The sequence below is a fragment of the Mauremys reevesii genome, linkage group 25 (genome assembly GCF_016161935.1).
Source record: "Mauremys reevesii isolate NIE-2019 linkage group 25, ASM1616193v1, whole genome shotgun sequence".
NCBI lineage: Eukaryota > Metazoa > Chordata > Testudines > Geoemydidae > Mauremys > Mauremys reevesii.
In genome coordinates, this window is record NC_052647.1 from 21,702,082 (window position 1) to 21,719,022 (window position 16,941).

A 16,941-nucleotide genomic window follows, 5' to 3' on the forward strand; every position below is an offset into this window, starting at 1 on the left:
TCTGAAGTGCCTTCGAAAATCTGAGAGGGATGAGGTGTGGAGCATGTTTTCAGAAGTCTTAAAAGAACAATACTCCAATGTGTAAACTACAGAACCCAAACCACCAAAAACGAAATTCAACCTTCTGCTAGTGGCATCTGACTCAGATTATGAAAGTAACATGCGTTGGGCCACACTGCCTTAGATCGTTATTGAGCAGAACTTGTCATCAGCATGGACACATGTCCTCTGGAATGGTGGTTGAAGGGACATATGAATCTTTAGCGCAGGGGTCAGAACCTTTCAGAAGTGGTGTGCCGAGTCTTCATTTATTCACTCTAATTTAAGGTTCTGCGTGCCAGTAATACATTTTAATGTTTTTAGAAGGTCTCTTTCTATAAGTCTATAATATAGAACTAAACTATTGTTGTATGTAAAGTAAATGATGTTTTTAAAATGTTTAAGAAGCTTCATTTAAAATTAAATTAAAATGCAGAGCCTCCCAGACCAGTGGCCAAGACCCAGGCCGTGTGAATGCCACTGAAAATCAGCTCACGTGCCACCTTCGGCACACGTACCATAGGTTGCCTATCCCTGCTTTAGCGCATCTGGCACTTAAGTATCTTGCGACGCTGGCTACAACAGTGCCATGTGAACGCCTGTTCTCATTCCAGGTGACGTAAACAAGAAGTGGGCAGCATTATCTCCTGCAAATGTAAACAAACTTGTTTATCTTAGCAATTGGCTGAACAAGAAGTAAGACTGACTGTACGTGTAGGCTCTACAGTTTTAGATTGTTTTAGGATGCATTTTTTTGGTCCATAATTCTACATTTGTAAGTTCAACTTTCATGATAAAGAGATTGCACTATATTATTTATATTACATGAACTGAAAAATACTATTTTTTTACAGTACAAACACTTGTAATAAAAAATAAATATAAGTGAGCACTGTACACTTTGTATTCTGTGTTGTAATTGAAATCAATGTATTTGAAAATGTAGAAAACATCCACATATATTTAAATAAATAGTATTCTCTTACTGTTTAATCGTGTGATTAACCTGTTTAATCGTTTGACAGCCCTAGAACTAACAGGATATTAACCATGTTTTGGAGCCAGCCACTGGTAATAAAGTAAATTATGAAATGTGGCATGGATAGGGCCTTAATAAGAAGTCACTTTACTGGGATGATCCCCAGGAAACTGATTTAGGCCCTGTCTGCACCAGACATGACTGTAGTTTTGTAACCAGTTTGTACCCCACACAGCAAATCTGCTAGTTGGATCGTCCATTTCTCCAGACCGCTGACATGCTGCAGCTGGGGGACATAGTCCACTAGGTCAGTGTGGGAACACACATTGGAGGACTGTAAAATGACAACTTCCTGGAGGCCTTCATGCCTTGAACATTACTGATAAGAACGCTGTGGCTTAGCCAGATTGCATATGCTAAATAAATAAAATGAACCACACACAGCTGAGTTACACCCCCACTCCAGCCTTCCCGGCTCACAAAGGTTGGGGCATGGTGTTGCGTGTCTGCACCCAATATGCTGCCTAGAAGAGTTTGTCTCAGTACACCCAGTCACCCACCCAGGAACTACATATCACCCAAGCAGTCTCACACCCACCTTGCAAAACCTAGGTATGGTTTCTTGCTGTGATATTGACCCACATCATCCTTTATTGCCTCTAAAGTTTGTGTGGTTTTGAACTGCAAGAAGACCACAAATTCTTTCATTCTGGGACCCAAAATCAGGTGCAGTGAACCACTGCTCTAATACACAGATGCATATATCCACCAAACTTAATGCCTAGAGGGAAAGTTACTTCCTAGAAGCCACTCCCTCCTTTTAATCAAGTTTAAGATACTTTAATACTTTCAAAGATCTAAGCTGTCTCTCACTGTATCTTTGCAGGAACCATGAATAGAATCAGAATTGTAGGACTGGAAGGGACCTCCAGAGGTCATCTAGTCCAGACCCCTGCATGAATGTTACAAGCCAGCAAAGAAATACTTACCATAGTTGTCTTCTAAATCCATTTTAATGATGCTGAAAGAACGCTGACTTAAGTTTCGCTGGAGGACCCTTTGAGCCAGTCTCTGAGTGTCACTCTCCTCCTTAAAATATTTACCCTATAGACCAAAAATGAAGAGATTCACAGATTGCTAAGGCCAGAAGAGACAATTATGATCATCTAAGAGGTTTCAACCAGTGATCCACAGACCCATGGGGGTCCACAGACTATATCTAGGATTTCCAAAGGGGTCCTGCACCTCCATTCGAAATTTTTTAAGAGTCCACAAATGAAAAAAAGTTGAAAACTACTGATTTAGGCTGACCTGCATAACACAAGGCATAGGACTGCCCTGACTTAATTCCCATTTGACCTAGTGCAGATCCTTTAGAAAGGCATCCAATCTTGATTTCAAAAGTTTGATGGAGAGTCTACCACAACAGCTGGTAATTTTTCCAATGGTTAATTACCCTCATTGTTAAAAATAAGCCTTATTTCCACTCTAAATTTTTCTAGCTTCAACTTACAAGCACTGGAAATAACTTGAAAGTTATTTCAATTTATTCATCACAGCTACTAAGGGTCAATGATCAACTGCATGACAGCAGCCAGTAGACTTTATATCTATGCTATGTATGCTTAGGACACAAGCTTATAAGGTGGCCCACGTATAACGCAGGGCACCTGGAACCTCATATTCTTCTGCCACACACAGAAAGGTTTCCTCCAAGATGCTAAAATCCAAAGATTTATCTGAAACACCCTTCTTGCCCAATAAATTTAAAAGGTTTAAAAGAACCAGTTCCCAAGAAAAGTTAAGCCATGTATTTTGAGAGCTCAGTTATCTCTTATACACAATTTAGTGCTCCATCCTGAACCACTCCACCTGCCTGACAGGTCAACACTTTTACACCTACTTTGAAGAAGAAAGTAGGATCTGTATGAAGAAGAAAAAAAAGGCAGAGAGTTAGATTCTCTCCTGTCTTCACCGCAATTCATACAATCTGAATGCATCACTCATCTAAAAAAATCCTTCCTCACAAGATTAAATTCTGTCTTATTTAGATTTATAAAGGACTGCACACACTCTAGAGACAATCTGAATCTCAGATTTGGTTGCCTGCCAGAAAATATGGTTGCTGCTTTTAAAAAAAAAAAGCCAAAAAGGAGATGCCTAATAAAACTGGCACACATGGGCCGCCTGTGTCAGCTGCGTATCCCTCGCTAAAGTGTGAGCTGCAGATCTGACCGGCACCACAATGTCCGAGGTGCCTTTGACAAACTGGTTGGTCTGGCCTAGGGCACCCCCGCAAGGGCACTGGTGTGTCCTACCCCACCTGCCCCCGGGGCACTGGGGGGGGGGCAGCCATCAGCCACAGGACACTGCGGGGGGCACGGACCACAGCCTGGGGGCGGCGCAGAGCGAGGCTGAGGCGCGGGCAGCCAAGGACCCGGGCTCTCCGGCATCCCCAGTGGTGCGGGCCGCTCCCGCCACACCGCGAGCCGGGGCGCCGGGCAACACGATCCCCCCGGCCCCGCGCAGGCTCGCAGCGCCCCGCACAGCCGGGGCCAGGCGGGGCCCGGCAGCCGGTGTCAGCCCCGGGGCCCGCAGCAGAGCCCCTACGCGGCAAGCGGGCGCCCCCGAACCACCGGCACCGAGAGGCGAGAAGAGCCCCCCCCGCATCGCCCCTCCCCCCAACGACCGCACCTAGCGAGAGAGAGAGGCGGGAAGAGCCCCCGCCCCTCCCCCAACGACCCAGCCAGGGGCACCTGAGGAAAGGGGGAGGAAGCTCCCCCCGCTCACGCGTGGCCCCTCCCTGAGCCGTTACCCACCAGGCTTTGCGCCGAAGCAGCGCGTGGCCTTACTGCGAAGGCGTCTCCGAAGCAGCCAGTGCGAAACTCCTCCCCCCGCCGCTGTGAGACCACAGCGAGGCTCTAACTCCCCACCCCCGTTTTGGGCACCATAACGAGGCTGCTGAAGTCACCCCGCCCAGCTGAAGGGGCGGGGCTAGCCGGGCACCGCAGGGAGGGGCAGGCTGTGAGGGAGTTGCCTGGTCACTCTGCGCTGGCGGCAGCGCCCCCTGGGGTTGGGGTTGGAATGGCGCAGGGCATGTGGGGAGGGCGGGGTGCATGGTGGGAGTGTGGCTGAGGGGCATGGTGCATGCTGGGACAGCAGTGGCCCCTGGGGAGGCAATGCAGCCTGCATGGGCAAGCAGGGCATGATGGGACTGCACCCTGAATGGGGGCAGGGCATGCTGGGGACATGGCTCAAGGTGGAGCAGTGTGTGCTGGGACAGCAGCTGAGGGGGGAGCAGTGCATGCTGGGAGTGCAGTTTGAGGGCCGGGGAGCTGTATATGCTTAGGGTTGCCAATTTCCTAATCACACAAAACCAAACACCTTAGCCCTGCCCTTTCCCTGAGACCCTGCCCCCCAATCACTACATTCCCCCTCCCTTGGTGTCTCACTCTTCCCTACTCTCACTCACTTTCACTGAGCTGTGGCAGGGGATTGGGGTGTGGGAGGGGGTGAGGGCTCTAACTGGGGGTGCAGGCTCCAGGGTGGGGCCAGAAATGATGAGTTTAGGGTGTGGGTGGGGGCTCCAGGCTGGGACAGGGAGTTGGGGTGCAGGAGGGAGTGAGGGGTCTGGCTGGGGATGCAGGGTTTGGGATGTAGGAGGGAGCTCCAGGCTGGGGCCAAGGGATTCAGCATGCAGGAGCGGGCTGCATCTTGAGGCAAAGGGTTGGGGTGCAGAGCATGAGGGCTCCAGCTAGCAGTGCAGGCTCTGGGGTGGGGCCAGGGATGAGAAGGTTGGGGTGCAGGAGGGGGCTCGGTTTGTGGGCAGTGCTCAGGGCTGGGGTACGGGCACAGGCTTACCTCAGCTGGCTCCCAGTCAGTGGCACAGCAGGGCTAAGGCAGGCTGCCTGCCTGCCCTGGCTCTGCGCTGCACCCAGGAAGCTGCCAGCAGCAGGTCCAGCTCTTAGGCTAGTGGCCAGGTCTCTCTGTGCACTGCTCTCACATGCAGGCACTGCCCTACCAGCTCCTATTGGCCATGGTTCCCGACCAATGGGAATGTGGAGCTGGTACTGGGGGGGGGCGGGGAGAGAAAGACAGCCCACAGAGCCCCATGGCCCCCCTAACTAGGAGCCAGACCTGCTGGTCACTTCTGGGGCATAGCACAGTGCCAGGACATGTAGCGACTGCCTGCTTTAGACCCGCAGCACTGCCGACTGGACTTTTTACAGCCTGGTAGGTGGTGCTGACTGTAGCTGCCAGGGTCCTTTTTGACCAGGTGTTCCTAACCCTATGCTGGGAGTGTGGTCAAGTAGGGAGGGGCACATCCTCATGAGCTATGGGCTGCCCTGCTTAGATAAGCTGCGCAGCACATGCTGGGGCCCCTAAAAGATGTCACTTCAGTACTATAACATGCTTTTGCTCTGAAACATGACTGTCTAAAAATGGCCTCTCCTTAGCTGGCCTGCTCTGTGTGTGTGTATTGGAATCAGAGCTGTGACAAACATGAGAAGGGGAGGATTTGTTGCATTTTGATCCTCTTAACTCTGCAGAGCCAGCCCAGGTACAGGAGGGAGAGCTTGGGTCTATTCTACATCATCATTGTTACAATTTATTTGTCTCAGCATAGTACCCAGGAGCCCTAGTCATGGACAAGGATCTGTTGTGCTAGGCACTGTATAGTGTCTAATCAAATGCAACATTAACAGAATTAATATATTGCCTCTATATAAATCCATGGTACATCCATATCTTGAATACTGTGTGCAGATAGATTTGTCCTATCTCAACAAAGATATATTGGAAATGGAAAAGGTACAAAAAAGGCAACAAAAATGACTAGGGGTATGGAACAACTTCCATATAAGGAGAGAATAATAAGACTGGGACTTTTTAGCTTGGAAAAGAGATGACTCAGGGGGATATGATAGAGATCTATAAAATCATGACTGACCTGAAGAAAGTAAATAAGGAAGTGTTATTTAATCCTCCTGTAAGCCTCTGGACTCACTGCCACAGCACCTCCTGCTGGTGACTTCTGGGAATTAGCTCATTCCAGCTCCAGAGCACCCTCTATAGGCCAATGATCTGCCTTACTTGTGGTCCCATGTCCCTCCCAGGACCCGTGCCCCTTTTACCTGGAGTGCTGCCCCCCTGGCAGTAACCCCTCACAGCCTCAGGGTCTACCCCTGACAGGGGAACCCCCACCCACTATCCCCACTTCACCTCAGTGTTTGGCTACTGCCAGTTCCTATCTGGCCCCCCACTCACTGGGGCAGACTGCAGTGTAAGCCACTCATCATAGGCAAAGGGGGTTCAGACCTGCTGCCTCTGCCTACCCATGGGCTTCCCCCTGCAACCCAATACCTGAGGAGCCTGAGGCTTTCCTGGGCTGGAGCTCCCCAGCCCTGCTCCACTCTAGGTTCCCTTCTCAGCACCTTTCACAGAGGCCCAAGGCCCTTCTCTCTCTACATGCAGCAAGAGACTGCCTGGGCTGCTGGCTCACAACCTTTTATAGGGGCCAGCTGGGCCTGATTGGGGCATAGCCCCAGCTGAGCCTACTTTCCTCCAATCAGCCCAGGCTTCTTGCCCCCAGCTGCAGCCCTCTCCTGGGCTGTTTCAAGCCCCACATGGCAGGAGCAGGTAATCACTACACCTTCGCATAACACAAGAACTAGGGGTCACCAAAGAAAGTAAGAGACAGCAGCTTCAAAACAACAAAAGGAATTATTTCTTTACACAACACAGTCAACCTGTGGAATTCCTTGCCAGGGGATGTTGTGAAGGCCAAGACTAGAACAGGGTTTTAAAAAGAACTAGATACATAAATGGCTATTAGTCAGGATGAGCAGGGATCCAAAATCATGCTCTGAAGTGTCCCTAGCCTCTGTTTGCCAAAAGCTGGGAATGGGCGACAGGGGATTGTTGGTGCCATTAGGCATAGCCCTAGATAACTCAGGAGGGTGGAAAACCACAGTATTAATGAAGCTTTTCTGTACCAGGCCTGAATGGACCAAAGTTATTTTATGCTTGTCCAGAGTGCTTCCATATTAAACTTTAGTCGAACTCCCAGGTTAGTATTAAGAATGGAATGTGTAACAGCTTCTTATCAGTATAACACTGACACCAGAAGATAGGGCCCCTTTTTACTACTTGTGTTTAGTTTAGAAAGAGGGGAGGGGCGGCAAAGTAATAAATTCAGAAGTAAACCAAGGTAACAGCCTTGAAAAGTTACTAACAAAATGAATTGTCTGCTGTCAAGGATGATTTAATTGTTAACTATACAATGTGTGTACTATATAGGAGGGGGGAGGAGACTAGTGGGGGGTAATGAGGATGCCTAGTTGAAGTCATGTATAAGAAAAGATACACAGCTTGCATCTGTGTGCAGGATTTGAGATTGTAATATCTCCCTTGCACCTTTATTTGGGCTCAAATAAACTTTTTCTGCATTCTCCACCTTGGTGTGTTATTTGGAACGAAGCACACCGGGCAACGAACCACTGTTTGCTGCCTCAGGCCTTTTGGGCCGGCAACAGGATGGATCACTTGATGATTACCTGTCCTGTTCAGTTCCTCTGAAGCACCGGGTATTGGCCCCTGTCAGAAGACAGGATACTGGGCTAGATGGACCAGTGGTCTGACCCAGTATGGCCATTTTCACGTTCTGATTGCTCATAATCTTAATCAGTTACTACTGTGCCAACTAAGCGCATGTGTCCTTGAAATTGACCCACAGAACAGTTATTACAGGCAATGATGCATGAGGAGAAAAGCCCAGCTTAACTCTTTGATCCTGGCATTAGTTTGCAGGGTGAGTAGAAGAAAACCTCTGCTTCCTTGCAAGGTGAGCGCATTTACTATGGCGTCTCAGAGAGATGATGGACATGGGCCCCCTTGATGAAATTTAGACAGTCTCTCTTTTCAGAGTCAAAAGCACTTTGAAGACAATAGTTCCTGCCGTATGGTTCATTTGATGCAAATTAGTTGCTTTCTGCTGGCTCTGCTCGTGTCTCCTGTAGCTTTGTTTAAAGTTGCCATGGAAAATGTAAAGTTCCCAAACGGCTGACTGCTGGCTTATTACAACCCCTTCCATGCAGGCTGTGCATGGAGCATCTTCCCCATGTCTCCATCAGATGCATCTAAATACGACGTTCCATCTTCAGTCTGTAAGCTGCGATAATCGCAGTGAAATTGTTCATACTGATCTTCGCTGACCCATAAATGTTATCTGTTTAGATCGCAAACAGATAAGATTTTCTATAGAAAGAGATATAGGGCCTCCTAAACAAACACACCAATGTCAGGCTTCGTTACATTCAGTAATGGCTGTCTCAAAGCGGTGGTGCCTGACAAATCTGCTCCGTTATGCACTCGGCAAACAAGCCTGATGAGTGTTCAACAGTCCAGAAATGAGTGACGTTAGCTTTGACTTTCAGTAGAGGTTAAAATATTGGACCTAATTCTGATCACACTTGTACTGGCATGATCAAGTTTAGCACCTTTGAGCTAGATGCAGTGTCTCATTTTCACTGAGTTCCCCACTTAATTTTTAACATAAGAACAGCCATACTGGGTCAGACCACAGGTCCACCTAGCCCAGTATCCTGTCTTCGGACAGTGGCCAATGCCAGGTGCCCCAGAGGGAATAAACAGAACAGGTAATCACCACGTGATCAATTCCCTGTCACCCATTCCCAGCTTCTGGCAAACAGCGGCTAGGGACACCATCCCTGCCCATCCTAATAGCCATTGATGGACCTAATTAATTTTAAATTAAATTATTTCCTAGTTATCTTTAATAAGATTTAAAAAAGCCAAGGCCTGGCCCTTATGAAGCATTGGCTCAACTAGGATCATGTCTTGGGAATCTTCCACAGCTGTAATCACAGCACCAAAATTGCAAACGGGTTGCCCAGCATCTGCATCAGCCCCAACTGAAGCCAGGGAGGTCCAGCATTTTGAAGGTCATTGGCCCTTCATTAGAATTTGACCAAGGGATAGGTCTGTTCCCATTTGGGTGCTTTCAAGTTTGGTACCTACATCCCTATTTAGGCACCTAAATAAGTGGGCTGATTTTTCAGAGTTGCTGAAATCAGCAGGAGTCCAGTGTCTCCAAATAATCAAGCTGCTTCTCAAGGTGCCTAGAGCTGGCTTTAGATACTGGATGTTAGATGCTTTGAAAGCTTTGGCCATAGTTTTTCACCCCAAAGCTGGCTTTTGGCTAGTGGGTCTGCCGCGTTCAGCCCCCTTTCTTATATGCCCACTGGGGCTTTGGGTGGAGAGCACCAAATTGCATATACAGTACAGGCAGCTGGATGGCTCCCAACACGAAGCGCAGGTAGTTGGGGCAGGATTCCCTCTTAGCATGGAACAATGGATGAAGTGGCCACAGACCCATTGGACTGTCAGCAAAGTACAAAGGACAAAAACCCTGGAAAAGTGGTTCAGTGTTGCTGCGTGGTGTGTGATTTGCCCTCTGTTAGCCCCCTTGCTGTGCTGAGCACTGCCTGCACGTATAGAGACGAGGGTCCCTGCCCCAAAGAGTTTACATGAAAAAGCCCAAGGGTGGAGTGAGAGGGATAAAATAGAGAGTCAAGTGTGTCTCAGCTCTTCCCCTTGGGGCCCCTACTTGGCCAGGGCTAATTCCTTGTCGTGTGGGGGGGGGGGGGGCTGGAGGAAAGATTTGAAGGAAAGTAGAGTGGCTTTATAGATGAGTTCTTGAAGGACATTCTATGCATAAGGACAGCATAAATCAATTGGAATATAACTATTGTACTTACATTTCAGTGTACAGTCTATAGAGCAGTATAAACACGTCATTGCCTGTAGGAAATTTTAGTCTGTACTAACTTTGCTAGTGCTTTTGATGTAGCCTGTTGTAAAACTGGGCAAATATCTAGATGAGTTAATGTAGATATTAACTGGAAGACCTCTGTGTGCCCCTAGGGGTTCGCGTCTCCCTGGTTGAGAACCAATGGGCTCCTGGCTGAGAGGAAGTGGTCACCATTGAAGGGAAGGTTAAAAGGTGACTTGAACTCAAGTACCTACACAGGGAGGAGATTTCCAATTGCAGAATGTTCTTCAATGGAGCTGACAAAGGCAGAATGAGAACCAATGGTTGGAAGCTGAAATTAGAGAGATTCAGACTAGAAATAAGGTGCAATTTCTTCACAGTGAGAGTAATTAACTACTGGAACAACTCACCTAGGGTCATAGTGGATTCTTCATCCCCTGAAGCCTTTAAATCAAGACTAAAAAAGTATCTTTCTAAAAGTGATGGATGTGATGCAGGAATCACTGGGCGAGGTTCTCTCTGACCTGTGCTAGGAGGTCAGACCAAATGGTCACAATGGTCCCTTGGACCTTAAAATCTATGTCTGAGACTCCTCCTTGCTACCACAGTACAAATAATAAGCCTTCCTACTACTTGTATTTGCTTATACGAGACAGCTGTCAGGTGAACCCTATCCATAAGGTACCTCATGTACACAAGGGCCAGGTGAATTAGTCCACACATTGGCCATTAACAGCTGCCAAAATGCTTAGGACCTAGAACTGCCAACTTCCCAGACTGGAAGCTCTCTGGGGCACGGGCCATCATTTTGTTCTGTGTTTGTACAGTGCCTAGCACTATGGGTTCCTGATCCAAGACTAGAGCTCCTAAGCACTACAGCAATACAATCAATCATATTAGTATGTAGGTGTATTGCAGTAGTGCCCAGGAGTGTTAGGCATGAAGCAGCTGTCACGGAGTCCCCGGGCGATGCTCTGGAACTGCTCCCCACAAAGCCAGGCAGGATTTTGGGGAGCCTCCTCTCCCATGGAGCAGACTGTCTTCAGGGCAAGAAGTTCACACGGCTTCACCTTCCTGGGCCTGACCTTGGAGCATTCAGCATCCTCTGCCCCTCCATGCACTTCCCACAGCGAATCTGCCCAGGCGAGGTCCTGGGGAAGCCAGAGGGTCAGACGTGACTCTTAGCCAGCCAGTAAAACAGCGGTTTATTAGATGACAGGAACACGGTCTAAAACAGAGCTTGTAGGTACAGAGAACGAGCCCCCTCGGCTGGGTCCATTCTGGGGCCCAGCAAGCTAGACAACCCCGTCTGCCCTCACTTCCCGTCCCCAGCCAGCTCCAAACTGAAACCCCCTTCAGCCCCTCCTTCTCTGCTGAGTTCCTTTCCCGGGCCAGGAGGTCACCTGACCTCTTTGTTCTCCCACACCTTTAGCATCCCCTTGCAGGGGGGAAGGGCCTGGGCCATTTGTTGCCAGGAGACAGAGTGTCAGACATTTATGCATGCTGGAGACTTAAGAAATGCATAGGGGAAACTGAGGTACCCACACGCTTTTCAGAGGAAACATTAAGAACAGTCCCACTTTATCACATCTCTCCCCCCTTCGAGATTGAACTGAGCGAGGTCACTTTAGCCAGTGACCTGGGGAAGTTCGAACCCACCCACATTCCCATGGATACCCCATTATCTCTCCCATTCCTTGGTGGGAGTTACACCAGGCCCTTCCAGTTTCACACCCTCCCGTGGGTCTGTTGTGCTTGATGGCGCCTGCAAGCTGCATGTGGGAAGGTTTATGCAGCTCATACCCTTTTCCCACCCCAATATCCCTGGGGTTTAAACTGAGATTGAGTCTTTTCCCAGTGCTCCAGTTTGGAGGGCTGCAATTTGGGCTCTTTTGGTTAAGAGCCCCCATCTTGACCTTGGCCACCCTCTGAACAGGTGTCTCTGTCCCCAGCAGCTCGGTTTCAGCCCCTTGCATTTGATGCCGCCATGTTGGAGGAGAGTAGTCAGTATACACAGTAAAGCGCCCCCCAAATAGATACAGCTGCAGCTTTCTAAGGGCCGGCACCATGGCCAGGCAATTCTTCTCTGAGGCCGCAGAGTTCTGCTCCTGGGGCAGCAGTTTTTTGCTGAGGTACCTAATGGGGTGTCTCCCCCCCGTCAGCATTGGCTTGCATGAGCACCATGCCCAGCCCTGCGTCTGAGGCATCAGTGAACACTGCAAAGGGCTTGGCAAAGTCTGGGTTTACCAGATTTACCGGGCCCTGGATTAGAGTCTCCTTAAGTATACAGAGAGCCCTCTGGCACTGCTCGGTCCAGACCACCTCGTCTGGCTTACCCGTCTTACATAGCTCAGGGATGGGGGCAGCTAGGGGCCTAACGTGAGGTACAAACCTCCGGTAGCACCCCGCCATCCTGGAATGGGCCAGTCTTTGATCATCTCCACCTTGCACTTTTTGGCTTTTACCATCAGTCCTGCCTCCTTGAGGCAGCCCAGCCCCCCTCTTCACCTGGGACACATGTTTCTCCTAGGTCTGGGTAAAGACACACGTCATCGTACGCCAGGGCCAAGTTCTCCATCTCCCTCACCTTGTCTAGAATCTCCCCAGGCCTAGGCATGGGGTAGGCATCGGACACGGTGATGGCTTTAAGTTTCTGATAGTCCCCACAGAACCAGATCATTCCATCTTCCTTGGGGGCCAGCCCCACAGGTGAGGCCCATGGGGTGTTGAATGCCTGGATCACATCTAAAGCCAGCAGGTTCTAGACCTCTCGCTCCAGGTTCTGGGCTGTTTTCCCAGTGACTTTGAATGGGGAACGCCTGATGGGAAGATTGGCTCCCACCTCAGGGAAGAGATCCACTAGGGGGTCTTCCCCCTTCTCCTCCCAATCCTCCCCTTCCAGGTCCAGGGGTCCCCTCACTCTCCTCCCATACAGCAGCTCCAAAGGGAAGAACCCTGTGGATCCCCTTGCAGCGGGGAAGGGCCCAGGCCATTTGTTGGTGGGAGACAGAGTGTCAGCCATTTATGCATGCTGGAGACTTAAGAAATGCATAGGGGAAACTGAGGCACCCCCACGGTATTCAGAGGAAACATTAAGAACAGTCCCACTTCGTCACAGCAGGACCCCACTGTGCCAGCCCCTGTACAAAGCCAGAACAGAAAGACAGTCCCTGCCCTAAAACGCTTCCAGTCTAAGGACAAGAGAACAGATGGATGCTGACAGTGGAGGACAAGGAAACAATGAAACAAATATTGGTGGAGCTTTAAAAAAAATTGCCAGTTTAACACAGCTAATCATGCATTTGTTTTGCAATTGCCAGCCTAACACAAGTGAAATTGGTTATCCTGGCTGGTTTCTGACCTTGATTTGACCTTCCAAAGGCATCACACCTCAAGAGCTAGACAAATACTGTGAACAAAGAACTGGCCTTGACATAAAGAGATTTGCTCTCTGCTGTTCTGCATTTAGACTCTGATACATATTGCAATTCAATAAAACCTAAAGCTGGAGAAAAGAAACCTGACAGTTTTGTGTCAAAATAAAATTACATGGGCCCACTGCTCTATGCATGGTAATCTTCCTCTTTTTGTATCACTGGGTTTCAAAATATGCAGTCTCACTCCATGACACCTGCTGCTCCAGTAATTTAAAATGCAAATGATAAACAAGTGCTAAGACTTTCAAGAAGAATCATGTTTAAATATGGAACTAGGACTCTGCTCAAATTTAAATCATCATCAGGACATTTCTTTCTGCCACATGGTGGGAGTGTTTGTCCAGTGATTGCAGCACAGTGCCAGGCATCTCAGCATGACTACTGCCTCATGAGGTCTTTGTGTTAAAAACACACCTGGCCTCTCTGTATGTCTACCCTTCTGTCAAATGGGACATTAAGTCTCCTGTACCACTCAGGGAGAATGGTACGCCATTCACTAGAGTGTGAAGAATTTTCAGATCCTGGGAGGAAAGGTATGAAACAAAGGCAAAGAGAACACTGAGGTGGCACATGATACGTCTTCAAATATGTAAAAGGTTGTTAAAGAGGATGGTGATCAATGGTTCTCCATGTCCCCAAGGGCAAGACAAGATGTAATGAGCTTAGTTTGCAATAGGGGAAACTGAGGTTAGAAAAACTCTGACCATAAGGCTAGTTAAGCACTGAAACAGGTTACCTAGGGAAATGGTCATTGGAGGGTTTTAAAAACAGGTTAGACAATCACCTCTCAGGGATGATTTAGGTGTATTTAATCCTGCCTCTGCATGGGGGAAGGACTAGATGACCTCTTGAGGTCCCTTCTGGCCCTACATTTCTATGATTAGATTTGTCAAGCTGTCTGGAGTGGCTCACAGGCGGGGTAATAACTTTCTCTTACCAAGAGAAGTTGGTCCAATAAAAGATCATACCTCACCCACCTTGTCTCTCTTCCGATCTTGGGCAGGCTGAGAAGAAGCAGGGCACAAACCCAGGCTGGTTTTGTGTTCTAGACTGAGATTTCACCAACCAAGTATCCCATGTGAACTCCTCAGCCGCTACAACAGCCTTAACATGACAGTCCCCTAGGGGACTCAGCTCTATCTTGTCATCCAGTCAAACTTGCCTTTGTGAAAGATGGGTCCTCACACTAAAAAGATCACAACAATATTCAGGTTACTCCCAGTCCCAAAAGACCAGTCACTTACCCCAGGTCAACTGCATTTCCAATTCTTTATCACAGAATGCTTGTAGCCAATCCTATCATAAATGTACTAAAGATTTATTAGTTAAGAAAAAGAAAAGAAATGAGAGTTATTTTCAGGCTTAGAGCAGGTAAACATACACGAGTTACAGTCTTAGGTTCTGAAGGTCAAGAGCCTGCATATTATAGAAGATTCTGTTTATCCTTTAGGGCTGACTGAAGCTAAACAGCCTGGGAGCTCTTGCTTATGTTTAGAAGTTTAGCTGCTGCTGCTACCCCGGTGGGGGAGGGAGGAGGAAGGGGCACTCACCATACAGGGTGGGCTGTACCCCCTGTACCCGCACTCCCTGCCCACAGCCAGCCCTGCTGCAACCTCTGCCCGCACCACCCCTGCACCCCCTGCCCTGCCTGCACCAGCCACTGTCTGCAGCCAGCCCTGCACCCCGTGCCCACAGCCAGCTCGTCTCCAGCCAGGACCGCACCCCATGCCCTGCCCGCACCAGCCCCTGCCTGCAGCCAGCTCCGCATCCCCTGCCCTGCCCGCAGCCAGGCCCTGTCTCTAGCTAACCCCGCACACTCTGCCCTGTCTCCAGCCAGCCCCTGCCACATCCCCTGCACTTTCCGCACCAGCACCGCACCCCCTGCCCTGTCTCCAGTCAACCCTTGACGCACCCCGCTGCCTGAAGCCAGCCAGTCCCACACTCCTCTGTCTCCAGCCCTGCCAACCCATGCCGCATCCCCCTGTGGCCCTACCTGAAGCCAGCCAGCCCGTCCCACAACCCCCTGTCTCCAGCCAGCCCCGCACCCCTTGCCCTGCCTGCAGCCAGACCCTACCTCCAGTCAGTCCCTGCCCTGCCTCCAGCCAGCGCCATGTCCACTGGTGCCCTGCAGTTCCCAGGGCAGTAACCCTGCACACCTACTTCAATGAGGGGGGCAGGGAGCAGCTGGGACCCACACATGGGCACACCCTAGGGTGACCAGACAGCAAGTGTGAAAAATTGGGACGGGGGTGGGGTGTAATAGGATCCTATATAAGAAAAAGACCCACAAATCTGGACTGTCCCTATAAAATCAGGACACCTGGTCACCCTAGCACACCCCCAGGGAGTGGCAGGATCCCACATATGTGAAACAGAGCTCATTTCTAGTTCAGGTCCATCTTTTTAAAAAAGAACTTTAGGTAGGGTTAACAAACATTCGTATTTTCCCGGACATGTCAGGCTTTTTGGTTCTTAAATCGCCATCTGGGAGGAAAATATGAACGTATGGTAACCCTATTGGTACAAAATATATCTAGTGTGGCACATCCCTTAAATCAGAACTTTTTATAGGGAACCAGTTGCTAAGAAATGAAAGGCTTTTTTTTACGTGTTGTTTTTTTAGTCATCCCTGCCGGGGCCCCACCGAAAATGTTCGAATTGGGCCCCGCACTTCCTGAAGCCGGTCCTGATTGGCATAGTTTATCCACCTCCATGAGAGATGGTAGCTATGTTGAGGGGAAAAGCTCTCCTGGCCACATAGCGCTGTCTACAATAGGGGTTAGGTAGGTGTAACTGCGTCGTTCACAGGTGTGGATTTTTCACACATAGTTCTATCAATGGCATGCAGGGGTAAGTTTACAGTGTAGACCTGGCCTAACTACCTTGCTATCTGGGCACTATTGTGGATTGGAGAAGGAGTCTCATATGAAGCTTCCCTACTTTTTTTGTTCTTTGTTTTGCCTGACTTCTGGGCTGGAAGACAGCAAGAGGACTCTGATTGGCTGGAGTACCCATTTGGGGATTAAGAAAAGGGTGTGACCCAATAGAAGAGGGCCAGACTGCTTTGCAAGAACAAAAAGTGACAAAAGGGTGTTGAACCTGGAGTCTAAAGGATTAATAAATGTAGAAATACCATGAAAGATGAATTTGAGAAAGGTGTATGTCCACAGGTATGTTTATGTCGTTCCAGCGCCCGTCAATCGCCATGGTGCCACAGTCCTCGTTGCTGGAGTCATTGGGCTCCCTGGTGCTCCAGAAGCTGTGAAGAAGAGCAAAACCCCATGGAGATCACAGCGGGGAGTAAGGGGTGGGTCAGGGGGGCATGGAGCCTTTCACCCCACACACCTGAGTTTCAGAGGGGAGCCATCCACCCAGAGCCATTGATTTTCCACTTTCTGGTCACTCAGCCCCAGCCAGTATACCCAGGACATTGTGCAGTTCTTCACCAAGAACGCCTGCAATAGACAAGAACAGACTAAGGGGGTGAATGGGTGGGGGACAGGCCACGCACTCTGCCAGTGCCAGGAAGGATGGCCTGGTGGGCAGGACACTGGCTTGGGACTCAGAAGACTCAGGTTTAAGTCCCAGCTCTGCTACTGACTCCCTGTGTGGCCCTGGCCAAGTCCCTGCATCTTTCTCTATGCCTCAGTTCCCCCAACTGAACAATAACCCTAGCCCTGAGGGTGCTAGCA

General features: G+C 49.4%; 1 protein-coding gene across 6 annotated transcripts in view; it reads right to left on the reverse strand.

Moving 5' to 3' along the window:
- The window catches only part of LOC120391285 (gametocyte-specific factor 1-like), a 49,314-nt gene that overhangs the window by 24,774 nt on the left and 7,599 nt on the right, over positions 1–16,941 (reverse strand). For 3 of the 6 annotated variants that reach the window (XM_039514784.1, XM_039514785.1, XM_039514783.1), the window contains exon 2: positions 2,008–2,122. In XM_039514784.1, the coding sequence (XP_039370718.1) occupies positions 2,008–2,029 (22 nt within the window). In that variant the 5' untranslated portion in view covers positions 2,030–2,122. Of the gene's footprint in view, positions 1–2,007; positions 2,123–2,329; positions 2,352–16,941 lie in introns of those variants that run through there. The other 3 variants (XM_039514781.1, XM_039514782.1, XM_039514780.1) reach the window with 2 other exon arrangements.